Below are 19,808 nucleotides of genomic sequence, written 5' to 3' on the forward strand. Positions count from 1 at the left end.
CGCCGCGGCCCGGTGGGGGCGCGAGACCCACCCGGATGCTCGCCCGCGCCGCGATCCGCGATCCGCGATCCGCGACGGGCCTGGCCCGGCCCGGCGGCCCCTGGGGTGGTCCGCCTGCTCCGCGGGACTCGGGGTTCGGCCGGCGCTTACCCCCACGGCGGGAACCACGTCGAGAGGGTGGGCGGGGCCAGCAGGGTCACCGAGGTCAGAGAGGGCGGGCTGGCCTAGAGGAGGGCGGAGGGCTGCGGGAAGGGGGACCGACACTCGCGGTGCCGCGGCGGGGAGCGCGCTCGCGTCGTCGTCTTCCTCTCGCAGAAATCATCTATCTCCCAGCTCCCAGGACAACCACCTACGCCACGGGCGCCCAACCATCGCGAGAGTGCTGCCGGCCTCGCCGGCCGGGTCCTAAGTGCGCGTGCGCACGTCCCGCCTCTCCTCCTTGGCCACGCCTCCTCCCGGGCTTTAGCGGGCTCCGGAGCGGAGAGTGGGCGGGGACTTGGGGGCGGAGCTCGTCTACGTAGTTCGGACCGTCGGCTCCTGGGCCTGACGTCAGCGTCGCCTTCCGCGCGTTCTCGGCGGCGCCGCGGCCTGGCCCGCCGCTGGTTGTGGGCCCGGCTTCCGTCGTCGGGACTTGGCGGCAACTCTGCTCAGGTTTGGCGCTGCCGAAGCCGGAGGCCTGGGCCGTCCGGCGCACTTGTGCCGCCGTCGCCGGGAGGCGTGACGTGTGTCTGCCCCGGTGACGTCTCGCCTGGCGGCGGCCGGCTCGGGGCGGGGACGTGTGGGTGCGCGGGGCTCGGCGCGGTCCCCGCGGCCTGCCGTTCCCGGGGTCCCGGGTGAGCGTCCGCTCGGGGGCTGCGGGCCGAGCGCTCGTCGTCCCGGGGCGGCGTGAGGACCGGGGCGGGGGGGAGGCACGGGGGTCCTCCGGGCTCGGGCCGCTGCCGCGCGGCGTCGCGGCCGTGAGCACCGCGGGGCGCCGGGGGCCCCGCCCGTCATCCCACCTACCCGGCAGCCTGAGACCGGAGGCTCGCGGTTCCAAGCCAGCCCGGGGCAGCCTGGAGACTCCCATCTCCAGCTCAACTACCAAAAAGCTGGCCGCGGGGCGGCGGCTCGCGACCCTCCGCAGCCTGGACCTAGTCCCCAAGATGAAACAATAAAACTTAAAAGTCCTGGCTGGCTTTTGATTACAGTTGGTATAGACGCCCCCTTTTACACGCATGCGCGCACACATACACACCACAGTAAATAAGAGCGCACACGGAGGCTGAGGCCTGAGGATTGACCTCCTGGCCCGGGAGACTCTTAACCTCTGGTTAACCATCAAAAATAGCTTAGGAAGTGCGAGTGTGACTCCAGGGGTAGCACGCTGACCTTGAGCACAAAAGCACATGGACAGTGCCCAAGGCCTGAGATCAAACCTGAAGGCCAGCAGAAAAAAAAAAAAAATCCCGGGCTGGGAAGGTGGCTCAAGTGGTAGAGCGCTAGCCTTGAGCTGAAGACCTGAGGGACAACACCCAGGCCCAGAGTTCAAGCCCCACGACCGGACCCCCCCATCCAACCCCCCCCCCCAAAAATGAAAAAAAATCCCCAGATTCTCTTACCTCAGTCACAATGACTGTCATCAAGAAAACTGTTGGTGAGGATGTGGGAAGAAAAGAGCCCCTGTGTGCTGACAGTGAGACTGTAAGCTGATGCAGCCAAAAGAGGATGTAACTTGACTTATAGTAGAGATACCTGTACACAAGTATGTGAACCATCTTAATCGCCCATTAACTAACAGATGAATCAAGAAGATGTGATTTGTGTACACAGTGGACTATTCTGCCATCAAGAAGAAGGAAATGTCATTTGCATCCTTTTTTTCATGAAAATGGATGGATTATGTAATGCAAGAAAGCTCACCTCAGCGGGGCTGGGAAGGTGGCTCAGTGGTAGAGCGCTTGCCTTGCATGCATGAGGCCCTGGGTTCGATTCCTCAGTACCACATAAGCAAAAAGAAAAAAGCCGGAAGTGGTGTTGTGGCTCAAGTGGTAGAGCGCTAGCCTTGAGCTGAAGAGCTGAGGGACAGCGCCCAGGCCTAGAGTTCAGGTCCCATGACCAGACCCCCTCCCCCCAAAAAAAGAAAAGAAAGCTCACCTCAGAAAGACCAAAAACATGTTTTCCTTCATACTCAGAAAGTAGGTCCATAAATACAAACAGGAACGCATGAGCCCAAGTGGAGCATTATTTGGGGGACCTTGAATGGAGATAAAGGAGGTGATGTGGGGTAAGGAGGATCAAAGTACTCATGTCTAATCCTAGCTACTCAGGAGGCTGAGACCAGGATCACGGTTCAAAGCCGGTCCAGGCAGGAAAGTCCATGAGACTCTTTTCTCCAATAAACAACTCAGAAAAACAGAAGCGGTGCTGTGGCTCATGAGCTGAAGAGCTGAGGGACAGTGCCTGGGTCCAGAGTTAAGCCTCATGACCGACAAAAAAAAAAAAACAACCATTCTTTCGTATAATAAAAAGGAAAAATGAGGGGGCTCGGAAGATAGCTCAGCTGTTAAGTGCTTGCCTCCCATGCACAAGACCCTGGGTTCAATTCCTCAACACCACATAAGCAGAAAAGACTGGAGTGGCACTGTGGCTCAAGTGATAGAGTGCTAGCTTGAGCTGAAGAGCTCAGGAACAGCGCCCAAGCCCACTGTTCAAGCCCCATGACTGACAAAAAATAAAGGAAAAATGCAACTTGCCATTCACTTTGGGAAGTCAAGCTGTGTCAGCTTGTAGCTCATGGGAGTAGAGGTTTTCTTTTTCTTTCTTTCTTTCTTTCTTTCTTTCTTTTTCTTTCTTTCTTTCTTTCTTTCTTTCTTTCTTTCTTTCTTTCTTTCTTTCTTTCTTTCTTTCTTTCTTTCTTTCTTTCTTTCTTTTTTGCTTGACTTTGCTCAAGATTGGTGTTCCTTCACTGGAGACTCAAGAACAAATAAAGGCTGTTACTCAAAGCTTATTCTACCAGCAGTCAGCCACCATCCCCAGCTCTTCTTGGCAAGTAGGAAAGAGAGCAGCTTTCTGGTGGCATGCCCTTGTGACAGGTTGTTGGCTTGTTAGAGCTGGAGGTGGACATGGAGAAGCAGGACCTTTTGGGTGACTGGTCTAGGAGCATATAAGGCCTTCTGGCTGGCCCTGAGCTGGCAGTAAAAGCAAAAGTAAGTAGATGGGGTGAGCATGTTTCGAACACTTAATTACTTCTGGGGCTGTGGCTTGGCTTCTGCTAAAACCTCAAATTCCTATGTTGAAATTGTGACCTGGAAAGTGATCATTTCGGGAGGGGAAGCTTTGGCAGGTGATTAGGTTGAAAGGGCTGTGCAGAATGGGATGAAGGTTCTTATAAAATAGGCCATGTGAGGATGCCACGAGAAGGCCTTCTTTCTAAACAAGGAAGTGGGTCATCACCAGATACCAACTATGCGGGCATTTTATGCTGGCAAGAGTGACTTCACTTTGGTCTGTCAGATCTAGTACAGAAACTCAGCCCAAATCAATGGCTTCTGATAAACTTTAACACTACATTTACATATTTTAAGTAAAGTTTACTTTGCTAGGCTAAGGAGGAGAAGCTAAGCACACAGCTGTGTTTGCCATATTTAAGTCTTGGAGGAGAAAAGATGGTTAGGGCTAATATTAGCTTCAGAGCCGGCCCTGTGATTAAGGTTTCTGTGGGCATAGAATGGGAAAGGGAGGAGCTAGGACTCTCGGTAGCTCCTGGCTTTAGTGAAAGATCGAAGGTTGGTAAGGGACTGGTTTTAAAGGAGGGAAAAGCCACTGCATTTGCCAACAAGCGACGAGCAGTAGAGATCAGTGCTCAGCCAGCAGAAGCCGGAGGGACAGGCCCGGGGCAAATTCTTACCTAGTCCGGGAGGCTGGAGCTCCAGACTGGCAGCATGGTCTATTTCCCAGTTCCAAGCCATAAAATTAGAGAGGATAAGAAATAGAAGCTGTGTTCCTGGCTCTCTGATAGGGAAAAATTTAAATAAAGAGGAATGAAAAGGGGAAAATAGAAGAGAAACAATTGGAAACCAAGCCCTTCCAGAGCAGAGTGAAGAGAGGGGAGTCCCTCCAGAAGACAAGCTGCTAGTAGTGAACTGACTGCTGGAGGGCAAGAAAACTTGGAGGTTGGGGCCTGAAGCCTTCTGGGCTGTGTGGGACACACGAATTTCCTCCCTCTCGCTGAATTTCCTAAGCCAGTACCCGAATGAGTGGGAATCTTAGTTTCACTCACACCCCTGGCAGTTCCAGATCTCAGTAACACCAGTACTCCATTTCAAAGGAAAGGCGAAAGTCATATAGGCCTTGTCCAAATTTTAATAGAGCTCTGCCTCACATTTGAGGATGATAATATTGGACATCATTCACCTTGTTTCTTTCCAGAGTCACCACTGAATTTTGTTGCAGGGAGGTTTTTGTTTATCATTTCATCCTGCCATCTGCAAGCTGTGTAGACTGCAATTCCCTGCCTGTAATTCCCTGCCTGTTTCCTCCCTAACCTGTTATTTTAGTCAGTCTCTGCCCTTTCGAATGGGCAAAGTATTCTCATAAAAGAAAGGTCCATTAAGGACACACAGAAGGAAGGTCCCAAAGGCCAGGTCTAGTTTACTGATTCCTTGATCTTGAATTTCCCAACAACTCTGAGCAATAAATTTCTGCTGTTTATAAATTATCCAATCAAATGCTTTTTCTTATAACAACACAAATGGACAAAGATAAACACTTGTTTTTATTTCTCCAGTGAGTTCTGGAGAGAGATGAAAACTTCTATATAAAATGCAAGATATTGTCTATATCCTAACATCGATACCTTGACTAGTATGCTGTACCTATGACTCCCGAGTTAAGACTTAATTGAGGGCTGGGAAGGTGTTTCAGTGATAGAGTGCTTGCCTTGCATGCATGAGGCCCTGGGTTCAATTCCTCAGCACCACATAAGCAGAAAAAGCTAGAAGTGGCGCTGTGGCTCAAGTAGTAGAGCGCTAGCCTTGAGCTGAAGAGCTGAGGGACAGTGCCCAGGCCCAGAGTTCAGGCCCCACGACCAGCAAAAAAAAGACTTAATTGAAAGGACTTGGGTGATTCACAAAGTAAGGCACCAGTGTTTTCCTCTCTTTCAATACTAATTCCTCAGTTAAAAAGCTAACTAATATGAGATGGCCATGGGTAATTCTTGGCTACACCAGAGGCTGAGATCTTAGAATCTAAATTTGAAGTTGACTCTAATAGATAAATATGAGACTCTGATTTCAAAGTCAGCAGTAAAAAGCAGGAACTGGAGGTATGGCCAAGTGATAGCGTCCTAGCTTTGAGCAGATGAAGCTGAGGAACAGCGTGAAGGCCTGAATTCAAGACCCAGCGTGGGCACAACTACCAAACAAGTTATCTAACTGTAATGGGTGAATTTCATAGTATGTGAATTATATCTCAATGGAAAAGTAACTCAATTAACTCTGTTCTACTTAAAATATTATGGATGTGAGAATGCTTTAGGGAAAAAGTTAAAAAGCACCAAGTACCCATGCAATTACAAAGACAAGTAAGTGGAACCTTTGAAAATTTAAAGGAAAGGACTAATGTTGAGCTGGTCATACTGACCTACTGAGGGGTGGGGCAGATTATCTGACATCAAGAAACTTCTAATTCCAATGAGAAGTACAAGTTGTCATGTCCAAAACGAGCTTTACAACGTCGGTGGGGGGGGGGGGGGGAAGGGGGGTAGGAGAAGGATTGGGATTGGGGGGGAGGGGGGAGGCTGGGAAGGGATGTAAAGGGTAAACCAAAGGAGGAGGCTGCAATGCTTGGTAAGAAATGTACGCATTATCCTGCCCATGTAATTGTAACCCCTCTGTACAGTATGTTCACAAAATTAAATAAAAAAAAAAAAAAGAAACTTCTAATTCCTTGAAGGTACAGTTGTATATATTCCCTTTGTCAGACTTTCTATGAAGATCCAGTTTCAAGCACAAGAGGGCACTGTCCACCAAACACCAACTTGATAGTTGCTGTAAATGCTCTAAATCTGAGGGAAGAGCAAAGTAATATCTGGGCAGACCTAACTTAAAAGTCTCATATACATATGGAAACCTATGTGTATATATATATATGTATATGAGACTTGGATATATATATTTATATACACATACATATATATGCACACATACACATTCTTTTTTTTGTCAGTGGTGGGGCTTGAACTCTGGGCCTGAGCATTGTCCCTCAGCTCTTCGGCTCAAGGCTAGCACTCTACCACTTGAGCTACAGTGCTAGTTCAGATTTTCTGAGTGGTTTATTGGAGAAAAGAGTCTCACGGACTTTCCTGCCCGGGCTGGCTTTGAACTGTGATCCTCAGATCTCAGCTTCCTGAGTAAGGATGACAGGCATGAGCCACCGGTGCCCAGCCACACACACACACACACTTTCTTTGTGTGTTTATATACACATATAGAGGAGGGAAGAAAGGAGGAGAGAGGGAAGAAAGAGAAGAAGAGAGGAAGACAGGAATGGGGAGGGAGGAAGAGCAGGATGGATGAGGGGAGAAAGATTTAAGAAAGGCAGTAGAATAATGAGGATGAGCAAATGTGCAATTTTTAGCTAGACCAGCAGGCTGGAACTCAGAATGTATAATGTTTTCTTTTCTTTTCAACTGTACTGGGGATTGAACCTGGGCACTGTACCTGCAAGCATGCCGCCTCTGAGTTATAAAACTACCCTAATGATCTGGTCTTCCGGCAAAAATTTTTTCTTTGGGAAATATGTGTTGCTCTTAAGGCCTTAAACAGATGCAATGAGGCCCAAGCACACTGCACGGGTAATCTGCTTCACTTTACATAAGCTGGTTACAAAAGTTACCCTAGCTACAAAATACCTTCACAGCAGCATCTTAGACTAATGTTTAACCACACACATTTTTGATAGTCTAGAGAATATATATATAAAAATCATTAAGTAAGCCTTTTTGGAGATTTGGCTTTTAAATTTCCTATAACTTGGGCTGGGAAGGTGGCTCAGTGGTAGAGCGCTTGCCTTGCATGCCTGAGGCCCTGGGTTCGATTCCTCAGCACCACATAAGCAAAAAGAAAAAAGCAGGAAGTGGTGTTGTGGCTCAAGTGGTAGAGCGCTAGCCTTGAGCTGAAGAGCTGAGGGACAGCGCCCAGGCACCGAGTTCGGGCCCCACGACAGGACCCCCCCAAAAAAAAAATTCCTATAACTACGTATGCGCACCCCTCCCTCTCCCCCCCAGTTCTCCAAATGACCTGGCCTCCACACAGATCGCAAAATCAGAAGAAACATATTAATCATTAAGGACTGATCATCAAGAACAACCATAACTAACAAAAATCTGGTCTCTAGTGAAAAACATACCTTAGAAATTTAATTTTCTATTAGATTTCATTTGTTTAAAAACTTACAATATGAAATTGGAAAGTCTAAGGAGGGTGGTCACCTGATCAAAAGTTGGCAAATGTTTCATTCCTGGCTCAGGTGTTGTTTGTTTTTGCTTGTTTTTAGTCATGGGGCTTCAGCTCAGGGCATGGGTGCTGTTCCTGAACATTTTTTGCTCAAAGCTAGTGTTCTACCACTTTGAACGACAGCACCACTTTGCTTTTTTTTTTTTTTTTCCTGGTGGTTAACTGGAAATAAGAGTCTCACACTTTCCTGCCCAGGCTGGCTTTGAACCATGATCCTCATATCTCACCCTCCTGAGTAGCTAGGATGACAAGCAAGAGCCAGCTACTAGCACGTGCAGCTTGACTCAGGATTTAAGTCTGCAACAATATTTACAGAAGTGTTACTGTCTAGAAAACTTCACAAAATTACCAAAGTGCTGCATCAGCGGGTGCTGCTGCTTGCCCAGGCACCCAGAGTTTCACTATTTACAAAGTGACAGAAGGACAGAAGAGAATGACCTCGAATGAGATCGCCTCACACACCCCAAACTTCTTATTCTTAGTAAGACTTCATGGAGGTCAGAGCAGCAGGGTGCTGGACTGAGTGAACCAAAGGGCTGACTTAGCCCAACGCTGTAATAGAATACTGGGCACATTTGAACATTCATAGAAATGACAAATGAGCAGAATCATCCCAAGTCTTTTTTTTTTTTTTTTTTAGGTCTTGAACTGTGGCACTCTACTGCTTGAGCCACAGTACCACTTCTGGTTTTCTGGTGGTTACATTGGAGATAAGAGTCTCACAGACTTTCTTGCCTGGGCTGGTTTTGAACCTCAATCCTCAGATCTCAGCCTTCTGAGAAACTAGGATTACAGGCATGAGCCGCCAGTACCCAGCTCTAAGTCATTTCTGACACACCAAAATGTAGTGTCTTGTGGTAATGGTTGTGTTAACAGGCCGATTTCTAACATGTTTGATTTCTGGCATGAATTGAGCAAAACTCAGAGCAACAACACAGGTTTACTGAAGTGAAAGCAAAAGAAGAATAATGTAGAGCATTTTGAGCTGGGAGAGCTCCAAGGCCCTGAGGAATATGTCTGGAATAATGTGAGACTGATAGAGGGGAGGGGAGGTGGAGGGTCCTCGTGGTGGAGTTTTGAGTGGCAGGTAGTGTTTCCAGCTGTGCATGTACATTCCCACAATGCATTGTTACGGTAATGAGATGCAGTGTATAGACTTCCAAGGTCTTGATTAGGGGTCTCTACTGAACGTTCACTAGAGGATAGCTATGTGCAACACTGCTCATGCCATTAAGGGGAATTTTACTCTTCTGAGTGAGAATCTTTATCAGGAGATGGTGCTCCTCATTGCTCTGGCCTATGGGATATTTGTCAGTATTTTTGATCATCAAGAGGTGGAGATGGGGGGTGGGGAGGGTGGGAAGGGGGAAGCTCTAATTGGAAATGCATATACATGTCTTTAGTTCACAATCTCAGTTAAAGGTCTTGAAACCAAACTGCAAAGTTTCATTTGGTAGCAGAAAATAGTCATCATTGGATTGTCACAAAAAGATGTGCAAAAAGGGAGAAATAAAATTACATACGAGATTCTCCTGATGAAATTTGGGATGACTATAATTAGGTCACCAGAACTCACAAAATTTGATACTGTTTTTGTGTAAAGGTATTAGGAACTACAGTTAATCCCTTATCTGGTCAGTTGGTTAGGAACTCATGAGACATTATACTGAGTCTGAAGAAAAATAGGTCCATGAAAGAGAAGACAATCCAAATTCTTTCCAAGGAGAGCAAAATAAAAACAACGATCTCAATAACATGGCAGTCAAATTTCATATTAAGTCCATGATACTCATTTATGCTATGGCTTTTAATCTGATGGCTGCTTGTAAAACTATATAAAATTTCCATATAGTTTTCATATTTTACAACTGTAATAGTTATCCATGGATGCTCTTCTTTCTTGTTGACTTAGTTATGTGTTGTGAGTCTTCATGAGGGTGCTGATTCTTACTGGACAGTGGGCAGGACCTACCAGAAGGATCTTAAGACAGGACTGGGTAGGGCATGCGGCTTCATTATCTGAGAAGCTTTCTGTGACTGTAAATAACTGTTACTCAAAATATGAATGCCTACATCTGAACCGGCCAAAGTAAGCAGGCACAGGGAGTGTTTGGAACATTTTAAGAACAAACTATGTTCAATTCCTAAGACATAGTGTACCCGAAATAGCTTAACAAGAAAGCTCAAAATACTGTTTTCTCCAAAGGAGGGAAAGAAAACAACTTGTCAGTAGTTAAAACACACACACACACACAAACCCAAAAAACTAGAAAGGCTGGGCGTTAAGGGCGTCTGGGAAGATGATGCGGGAGGACTGGGTTCAGGGCCAGTCTGGAGACCTTGGCTCACAATACCCAAATCCAAACCTGTCAAATAGAATTCCCTAAATACTGGCGTTCCGGTTTCCTCTTTCTTTTTTAATTTCTGGCAGCACCGGAGTTTGCCCTCAGGGCTTTTCACTTGTGAGGCAGGTGCTCTCCTGCTGACCAAGTCACCTTTTGCACTACTTCTGATAGGGTGTTGCTTTTTGCCTAGGTCTGCACTCCTGTGATAAATTCCAGACCCCACCTGCATCATAAGTATAACACCCTATTCTGTTGAGATGGAATCTCCTGGCTTTTCTGTCTGAGGCGGAATAGAACTGTAATCCTCCCAACCTCAGCCTTCTGCCTGGCTGTGAAGACATGGACCGTGGTACCCAGCTATCAGCCTGAAAAGCCATCCTGAAACCCTTCAGCAAGGATTAGCTTTGAACTGTGATGCCCACCTCAACCTCCCAAGTAGCTAGGATTGCGGATAGAATATTACAGATATATAAGCCAGGCGCTCAATAAAGGTGGGTAACTTCTACAGAGGAGAAGTTACACTAAAAATATTTGTAATTGCTTTGGATATTCCCAATAGCTTTAAAGGAAGATTTTTGCTTATGAGTTAATCATTTATTATTGTGGTTACTTTTTTCTTTATGCTGATACTGGGGCTTCACTTCAGGGCTTCGATGCTATCCCTTGGTTCTTTTCCTGCTCAAAGTGAAAGCTCTACCACTTGAGATATAGCTCCAATTCTGGCTTTTTAGTGCTTAGTTTCAGATAAAAGTCTCATGAACTTTCCTAGTCAAGCCTGCTTTAAACCATGATCCTTAGATCTCAGCCTCCTGAGTACTTAGGATTACAAGTATGAGCTACTGGTGTCCTGCTATTATTGTGCTTAGACCACAAAACATGTTTCACTTTCTAAGTAACTACTACAATTTAGTATCATTACTAACTATAATTACATAATGATGTATGTTTTCATAGTTTAGGTAAATTTCTATGATTTCAGATTTTATGTTATGGGTTTGTTTGGCAATACGAGTCTCACAGACTTTCTTGCCCAGAAAGGTTTTAACTGTGATCCTCAGATCTCAGCCTCCTGAGTAACTAGGATTACAAGCATGAGCCACCTGTGCCTGGCTTATGTTGTAGTTTTATTAACAAACAGATCACACACCAAACTCAAAGGTTTTGTTTTGTTTTGTTTTTTATTTAAAAACTCACCTCAAAATTCAGTTCTGGGTTTTAGTTTAAAAAGAAGCAAACATTTAAAAGCATCAAATGTTACTAGTCTACAATTGTCTTGTTATGAACACTTTGTTTATGGAATAGGGAAACAACCCCAGTACACTGTATTAGGCACAACACCATGGCCAATGGGCCTGAAATGGGGTCAGGCAACAATTAGAGGTCTGGTGGAGGTGGTCATACCTTGATGATAGGCATGCAGTCTCTACCTCTCCTCTAAAAGCTATCAGGAAGTCTCAAATCAATAGCTTGTAACTTAGGTTAACAAACAAACAAAACCCAAGTGACTATCCCTGCATTCTAAGTTATGTTGCAAAGCCAGAACAGAGGAATGTCACGGTGGCTCCCTGTAACCGCTGGTCCAGATGTCCAGACCACAGGATGGTGTTCCAGGGGAGATAGAGCGATACCACTCCTCTGGATCGTCTCAGAAATCTGGCTAGAAGGGGTCCAGGACTGTAAGAGTTCACATTATAGCAAGGCTCCAGTATGTTGTGAATTGGGACAGTGAATATCAATCACAGTACAAAATTCCTAATTTTCTGACTGGAAAAGCAATAGGTGCTACATAGGAGAATTGCTTATATACCATCTATCTTTTTTTAAAAAAATGCAGATATAAAACATTAATTGCATAGGGATTTAAATATAAGGCCAAGAAGGATATATATATTTTTTAATCATAGAAAGGGCACTATGGTGTCATAAGATCATAAGATAGAGTTTCATTCTTAGAGGAAGAATCTGAATGACGATTTAATGAAAAAAAATCACAGTATGTGGCTGGAACTAAGAGTGAATGTCAACTGATTCATCAAATCCCAAACTGGAAACTTAATTGTTAGCACTCACAAGAACTCAACTAAACATCATTGTATAACCTGGTCAGTATATTCGCACACTAGTGCCCAGTACGTACCTGATTAGTTATAGAATCTACCTTTTGCATATAACATTTAATACATGTTAACAAGTGTAAAAGCACAACATCACTGCATTCTATCAATCACTTGCAGGCTTGAGAGTGTAATTCTATTTAGTCTGTCAAAAGTACAAGATCCTACCCAGCAGAATCTTCACTCAATGAACCAAAGCACTGTAATTACAAAAAATAACAAAAGTTCCACCAGTAAAAACTAAATGTACATGAACCAGAGAACTAGGCCCTGACCAGTAATATACATTATCTTCAGAATTTGTGGAAGGGAATGAAAGATTAAGTCCAACCATACTACAGTTGTACTTCAAGCTGAGAGTTACCACCTGAAATTTCACGTACAAAAGCTAACTTGTCAATCTGCTCCTCATTCTAATAATGGTGTTAAGAATATAGCTTTGGCAGCCACTTCCAAATCTTAAAAAAAAAAAAAAAAAACAAAGAACACAAAAACTAGCTTAGTTCATTTAGTATTGTTACGTAGAGTAGTGTGAAGAAATCCGAGAACTCTGTGAAGGTACACTGGGAACACCTAAGCCAATGTTTTCAATAGAAAAGTGCATAAATACAGTAATACTACAAGTGCGGTTAGCCATGGGAGACAAGTTTCTCTGGGAGTTAAATGTTACCACTTAACCACATTATTTACAGCTTGCAGATTGTTGACGTGGCACCATGTACAGTCTGAATGAACTGCTCAATTTTGTGAAAGGTCCTCGGCCTTCAGCTTTGCTTGCCTGAGGATCAATCCGCCTGGAGTTTAAGTGTCTAGACCACCATCTCCCCAAATGGCATTCATCTTTACAATGCACTTCGCATCTGCTCAGACAGGGCGACGGGAGGTTTTCATTTCACACTTTTGGTTGGTGTTTCCGACTCCGTGGACTGTCTCCCATCTGTCCAGGCTTCCCGTGTGCTCTTCAGAGCCAGGGTCTTCTGCTGGTCCACCACCACATAGTCCACTCTCTCGTCTGCTACACTGCTGCCCGAGCCGCTGCTCTTTTGCTACATACAGAAAAAATACAAATACAAAGGGAAAAAAAACCACACACGTGCCACCTATCAAGGAGTGTTTCTGAGGGAAGGTCAGCCTTCGAATGCACAGATTCATAGATGCTCATACACTGTGAATATCCTTGAAATTTGATTGGGTCACCCAAAATGGTATTACTTCAAATAAACAGTGGTGTCTTTCTATAATGCTCTCTTTAAAAAAATTGTGTGTGTGTGTGTGGTGTGTGTGTGTGTGTATGTGTGTGTGTGTGTGCATTGTTAGTAATGGGGTCTAAACTCAGGGCCAGGATGCTCTCTTTGTTTCTTTGCTCCAGGTTAGTGTTTTGCCACTTGGGCCACACCTTTCCTCCTCACTTTTTGGCTGGTTAAGTGGAAATAAGAGTCTCAGAAGCCTGGTGCTGGCGGCTCACACCTGTAGTCCTAGCTACTCAGGAGGCTGAGATCTGAGGATCAAGGTTTGAAGCCAGCCTGGGGAAGAAAAGTCTCCATGAGAGTCTTATCTCCAACTAACCACTCAAAAAGAAGTGGTGCTGTGGCTCAAGTGATAGAGTGCTGGCCTTGAGCACTAAGAGGCTCATGGACAGCACCCACGCCCTGAGTTCAAGCCACACAGCTGACAAAAAAAAAAAAAAAGTCTCATGAACTTTTCTGCTCAGGCTGTCTCTAAAATGTGATCCTCAGATTGCAATTCCTGAGCAAATAGGATTGCAGGTGTGACCACCTGGCACCCAACCTCTCAAGTTTGAAAAACTGTTAATTTAAAGTCTCACATAGAATTATTCACACGAATACTCCAATCCTAGGAGTTGGGATGGTAGGGACACTGTAATCTGGAGCCACGATCAAGCAAAGATATTTAGTACCTTCTGGCTCCCGGAAAAAGGGAACACAAATCCCTTCGGGAGGAAATGTACATCCTCAGGATGCAGCCACAAATTTGCAATGAGAAGCCACAAATAAACCAGGGAAATCAACTAGGAGTGTGAGTTAGCAAACAAAATTCAGACTTCCCAGGTCTTGAGGTGGTATCACTGTCGCTTCAGAGATTCAGAAAATGCTTAAAGGGACAAAAATAAGAAAGGAGGAAGAAGCTAGTAAAGTCAGCGTGGTATCTATAAAGAAGAGCCAACTAGAACTTCATTTTAGAAATATAAGAGACTTGATGTTAAAAGCTAAACAAATAGGAAAATTGAGAATTCATGAATTTGGTGATAAATCCAAAGAAAGTATCCAATTAGAGAGATGGTAAGAAGCCAGGCCCAGGTGGCTCAGGCCGGTAAACCTAGTTACTCAGAAGAGCTGAGATCCGAGGATCAAGGTTTAAGGCAGAAAAGTCCATGAGCCTCCTATCTCCAAAAATCTGGAAGTGGAAGGGTAACTTGCTCAAGATTGCTAGCCTTGAGCAAAATAGCTAAGGGACAATGCTCAGGCCCTGAGTTCAAGCAGAAGTACCATACTAAAAGGGAAAGAGATAGACAGAGACAGAGATGATAAGATATAAAATATAAAAGTATAAAAGAATAAAGGTATGGAAAATTGTGAGAAGTTAATAAAAAGTTAATGATAAAAAGACATGATAGTGAATATGTCTAATCAGAAACCTCAAAGAAAATATTTCTTAAAATGAAGTATAGAAGCAATATTTAAGGAGATGACTGAATTTATAAAAATCAACTGTTGGGGCTGGGAAGTTGGCTCAGTGGTAGAGCGCTTGCCTTGTATGCATGAGGCCCTGGGTTCGATACCTCAGCACCACATAAGCAAAAAGAAAAAAAAAAGCCAGAACTGGTGCTGTGGCTTAAGTGGTAGAGCGCTAGCCTTGAGCTGAAGAGCTGAGGGACAGCGCCCAGGCCCAGAGTTCAGGCTCCATGACCGGACCCCAAAAAACCAAACCAAAACAAAACAAAAAACAATTCTACTTGGAAATAGCTTATCAAAATGAATAATTATGGATAAATCTGTAGGATAAATAAGAAAATTCTATGTCTAGATACACTGATGTGAAACTAAGAAATACCCAAAGACACAAAATGATAGTAGAATATTCTCTTCTATGTACTAAGAAAGTACTGTCAATAAAAAATAACAGAATCCTTAATTTCTATGAATGATGGCAAAATACACATTAAGTTAAAAAAAAGAACTACAAAGAATTTAGCACCAGCAGATCTCTACTGAACGAGCTAATACTATTGCATTTTAGGGGGATGGAATTTTTTTTTTTTTAACAGAAGGAAGGTTTGAGCTACCAGATGGGTAAGTTAAACAAAGAAATAGGAAAGCAGTATGAACACATAAAAATGTTTATATAATATAGTAAGAATGGGCTGGGGTGTGACTCAGTGGCAAAGCATTTGCCTAGCAAGTGCAAAGTCTGGGTTCCATCCCCAGTACCAAAATAGAAGAAGAGAAAACAAAACATTAAGACGAGTAATAACATTGTCTAATTTGTAGACTAAACAAAAAGATACAATTAAAAATTTGGACAGAAACAGTGTGTCATCTGAGCTAACATTCTACGGAAGGTAAAGAGAGGGGTAGAATCTGTTAAGAAATTATCTCAACAGAAATGACTAAAACTGCATTACGTGTATAACTCCCCTTACTATGAGGAAGTTAAAAGAAAATGATTAGTCTCCATGGTATTGTTGCTATGTGTAACAAAACTGTATTAAAATAAATAGACTTTGGGGCTGGGGCTAGAGCTCAGTAGAAGTGCTTGCCTAGGATGTACAGGGCGGTCTTTGGGTTCCATCCCCAGCATCCACCCACCATTCAATCGATCGATCAATCAAGTAAGATGTAAATACTAGACTTCACTAAATTTCAATTAATAATCATAGAACTTCCTCAAAGGTGAGGATTCTCTAAAACCTAAGCATCCTGCTGCTGTACAGAACAAGGTTTCACTCACCTTCCGTGGGGGTGTAGATTTCCCGGAATCCAAATCTAGATCTAGGTATTCCACTTGCTTGTCCCCTTTGGGTTTGACCATAGGACTGCTTCCTCCGTCCAGGCTGTGACTGCCAAAAAGACTCTGAAAGCAACAAACACACACGCACACACGCATGCACGCGCATGCACGCACACACACACACACACACACACAAGAAAAACAGTGGTCAAACATCTATGAGACATACTTCTCATCTATCTCTTCATTTCTTTGAGACCAGGCCTCTTGCTATCTTTCCCAGAAGGTCTCCAAACTCTCTGGCTGAAGTGTTCCTCGCATCTCAGCCTTTTGAGTAGCTGGGATTACAGGCAGTATCACCCTGCTCAGCACTTAGTACTCATCTTGTTTGCACCCACTGACGCCTACCTGTTTTTCAATAGGATCTATTGTTAGGAAATGACTGTTCAGAAAATTCAGCTTTGGGGGTTAGGAAGGTGGCTCAGTGGCAGAGTGCTTGCCTTGCATGCATGAGGCCCTGGGTTCGATTCCTCAGCACCACATAAGTAGGCAATGCCGCAAGTGGCACTGTGGCTCAAGTGGTAGAGCGCTAGCCTTGAGCTGAAGAGCTCAGGGTCAGCGCCCAGGCCCAGAGTTCAGGCGCCACGACCGAAAAAAGAAAAAGAAAAGAAAAGAAAAGAAAATTCAACTTTTAGTTTTAAAAAAAGTAAAATGGATTAAAGCCTAGAGAAAGCTGAAAGTAGTTTCAAAAAGTTACTTTAAAAAAGCTTAAATTTGGCTCAACTCTGACACCAATGTCAAGCCACAGCTGGCTGTAAAACATTCAATCTAAACATTCTTTGTGGGTGCGTGCCAGTACTGGGGCTTGAACTCAGGGCCTTGCTTGGCTTTTTCCATTCTGGGCATGTCTTGTAACAGCACTGTGTACTCAGTTCCCGTGAGCACAGACAACATGGCTGCCACGATAGGCTGTCCTGCCTGTCTTGTACAGTACTTGAAGTCAGGCTTTCTCACTCTTAATTATCTTAATCAAGGCTGGCACTCTACCACTGTAGCCATACCACTTCTGGCTTTTTGCTAGTTAACTGGAGAAAAGTCTCTTGGATTTCTCTGCCCAGGGTAGTGACGAGTAGGGAGGAAGGCCTGGCTTTGAACCTACATCCTTAGATCTCAGCCTCCTGAATAGCACTCTGCCTAGACTTGTGCACAAGAAAGAAATACACCAGGCTTTCTGAAGTCATCAAGAGTTATTGTCTGTTTCTCTGGTTTTCCTTTTCATTATTTTCTATATCTACTCTTATCTACGCAAACACAAAGAACAAGCAGTAAATCTGCTATTAACAAAAGCAAAAGCAAAATGTGTTTAGTGGTTAAAATCCTCAAACATCTGAGCTATTTTCTGCCAACTGCCTGGATTCTGGAAAACAAAATGCTTGCTACTGTTAGCAAAGTTCTCATGCCTGTGTAACATGGTAACCTGAAACACATTATGCTTGTTCTTTTCATTTTTTTTTTTTACTGAAAGGTTCTAAAAGACCTTCTGTGTAAGAAAATTTTACCACACGACTGTCATGCCATTGGCCTGGAGGTTACACTACAACATGCTCCCAGTATACTTTCTAGAAGAATATCAAAATTCAAGTATACCTCCCATCACATATAACTGGAAAATATCTCTACAACTGCAGTAGTGTGGGTCGGAGATGTTTCTCTAAGTTTCATGCGATGAACGCTTAGTCCTCATAATGGTACTACTTTGTTTATTCACATGCCAGTGTGGGGCTTGAAGTCAGGGCCTGGGCACAGTCTCTTGGCTTTTTTTTTGCTCAAGGCTGATGCTCTACCCCTTGAGCCACATTCCACTTTAGGCTTTTTGGTGGTTAATTGGAGGTAAGAGTCTCATGGACTTTGCTGTTGGAGATGGCCTTAAATCATAATTCTCAGATCTTAGCTTCCAGAGTAGCTAGGATTACAGGTGTGAGCCACCGGCACCCGGCAAGCTGGTAGAATCTGTGGGAGGTGGGGTAGAGTGGGAGGAAGTCTTCAGGACATTGGGGGTGGGCCCTAGAAGGGATTGTGAGACCCTGGCCCCCACCTTACTCTCCTTTGCTTCCTGGACATGAGGTGATTGGGTTTGCTCTGCCAATCTCTCCTGCCTCAGTATACCAACATACACCCAAAGCAATGGGGTCAACCCATCACAGATTAGAACTTCCAAAACCTGTTTGTCAGCTGGTTGCCTCGGGTCCCTGTTCTACTGGAGGAATGCTAACATAAAATACTGTCTGCGTTTCCACTGTTCTCCCAGTGGGATGGGAAATTCTGACCCCTTCCTGGTTTTTAGACTTTCTGCTTGTGTCTGTCTTTCCTGACATAAGAGGAAACACAGGAGGCAAAGTTTCTTGAACTAGAAGGAAGGCTACAGCAGGAACGATGTCAGGGCTGCTCAGGAGGAAGAGGAGGAGACTGCATACCGGGTCTTCACCGGCCAGGGCTGGGTTCATGGGGACGTAGCTCTCCTCGCTGTCGTGGGAGTCACTGCTGGACGTGGTGCTGTGCACAGAATCTGGCCGCGGCGACATGGGGAACCTGGAAGAACTAAGGGTACAGGTCGTCAGCCTCGGGGAGCTGTCAAGATCACCCCCAAAATCAAACCAGCCCAAGTCTGCACTCCTTCCCCCATAGACACGTATGTCTACAGCTGTCTATGTAATGCATTTTATGGTACACATTACAAGTAATACTTACAAGAATATTAAAGAGAAGACTTTGGATATAAAATTATCGAATGTAATACAGCAGAAAGTATTACCAGTAACTGAGTAAGTACAAAGTCAGATTAAAAAAACAACAGTAAGAATCTATATATAAAAACTCTTATTTCCATATATACCTTTAAACAAATTCCAATTAAATCAGCCTCACAAGAAACTACTGTATTTTTAAGATTCGGATTTTTTTGGTTTGAGTTTTATTTTGTGATGTTCGTGGGGCTTGAACTCTAGGCCTGGGCGCTGTCCCTCAGCTCCTCTGCTCAAGGCTGGCGCACGGGTGCCCTTTACAGTACTATATTTTTAAGTCAAGAGCCTTCCAAAATTTTGGGTCTTGTGAACTCTTCATACTTCATAATTATTAAAAATTCCAAGGTACTGTCTGAGTTATGCTACTGGTATTTACCATATTTATTCTATCTCATGACATAGCATGCTCCAGAAGGGAGAATGACCGTTTTTTCATTTCCCCGGTATTGAGGATTGAAATCAGGGCCTCAGCTGGATTACTCCAACGGCCAACATTTTAGTATCTTAATGAAAAGTCCTGTTTTTCTGTTTGGTGGTACTTGAGTTTAAACTCAGGACCTTCTACTTGTTAGGCAGATTCCCTACCACTCTGCCTCCAACTCTGTTTTTCCCTGGTTATTTCGTTCTCTTTAACAAGTGCTTTATTTATTTGATTGACTTATTTTTTCTTGTTTCCATTTCTTGAGTTTGATAAATATTATTTTATATGATCAGAGGCACATAATCATTGTGCCTTTGTGTTCCTCCTTTAAGACACTTTATTTTTTTTTTTTTTGCCAGACCTGGGGTCTGAACTCTGGGCCTGGGCGCTGTCCCTAAGCCCCTTTTGCTCAAGGCTAGAGCACTATCACAAGAGCCACAGTGCTACTTCCAGCTTTTTTTCTTTTTTGCTTATTTGGTGCTGAGGAATCGAACCCAGGGCTTCATGCATGCAAGGCAGGCGCTCTACCACTGAACCACCTTCCCAGCCCTGCACTGGTTATTTTTAAGATAGGATCTTGGATCTATATACCTGGACTATGATCCACCTATTTTTTAGACTTCCTGTTGCAGCACACACCACCACATCACCTTGTCTCCATTAAG

General features: G+C 44.3%; 1 protein-coding gene across 4 annotated transcripts in view; it reads right to left on the bottom strand.

The window, feature by feature from the left end:
• Positions 1–10,997: 10,997 nt before the first annotated feature.
• Positions 10,998–19,808, bottom strand: part of Gab1 (GRB2 associated binding protein 1) — a 99,770-nt gene continuing 90,959 nt past the window's right edge. For all 4 annotated transcript variants that reach the window (XM_042701831.1, XM_042701829.1, XM_042701830.1 and 1 more), the window contains 3 exons: positions 18,396–18,519; positions 15,922–16,044; positions 10,998–12,998 (listed from right to left, as the gene is read on the bottom strand). In XM_042701831.1, coding sequence (XP_042557765.1) covers positions 12,840–12,998; positions 15,922–16,044; positions 18,396–18,519 — 406 coding nt within the window. In that variant the 3' untranslated portion in view covers positions 10,998–12,839. The remainder of the gene's footprint in view (positions 12,999–15,921; positions 16,045–18,395; positions 18,520–19,808) is intronic.

The sequence above is a fragment of the Dipodomys spectabilis genome, unplaced genomic scaffold (assembly GCF_019054845.1).
Source record: "Dipodomys spectabilis isolate Male_0828 unplaced genomic scaffold, ASM1905484v1 ptg000297l, whole genome shotgun sequence".
Taxonomy (NCBI): Eukaryota; Metazoa; Chordata; class Mammalia; order Rodentia; family Heteromyidae; genus Dipodomys; species Dipodomys spectabilis.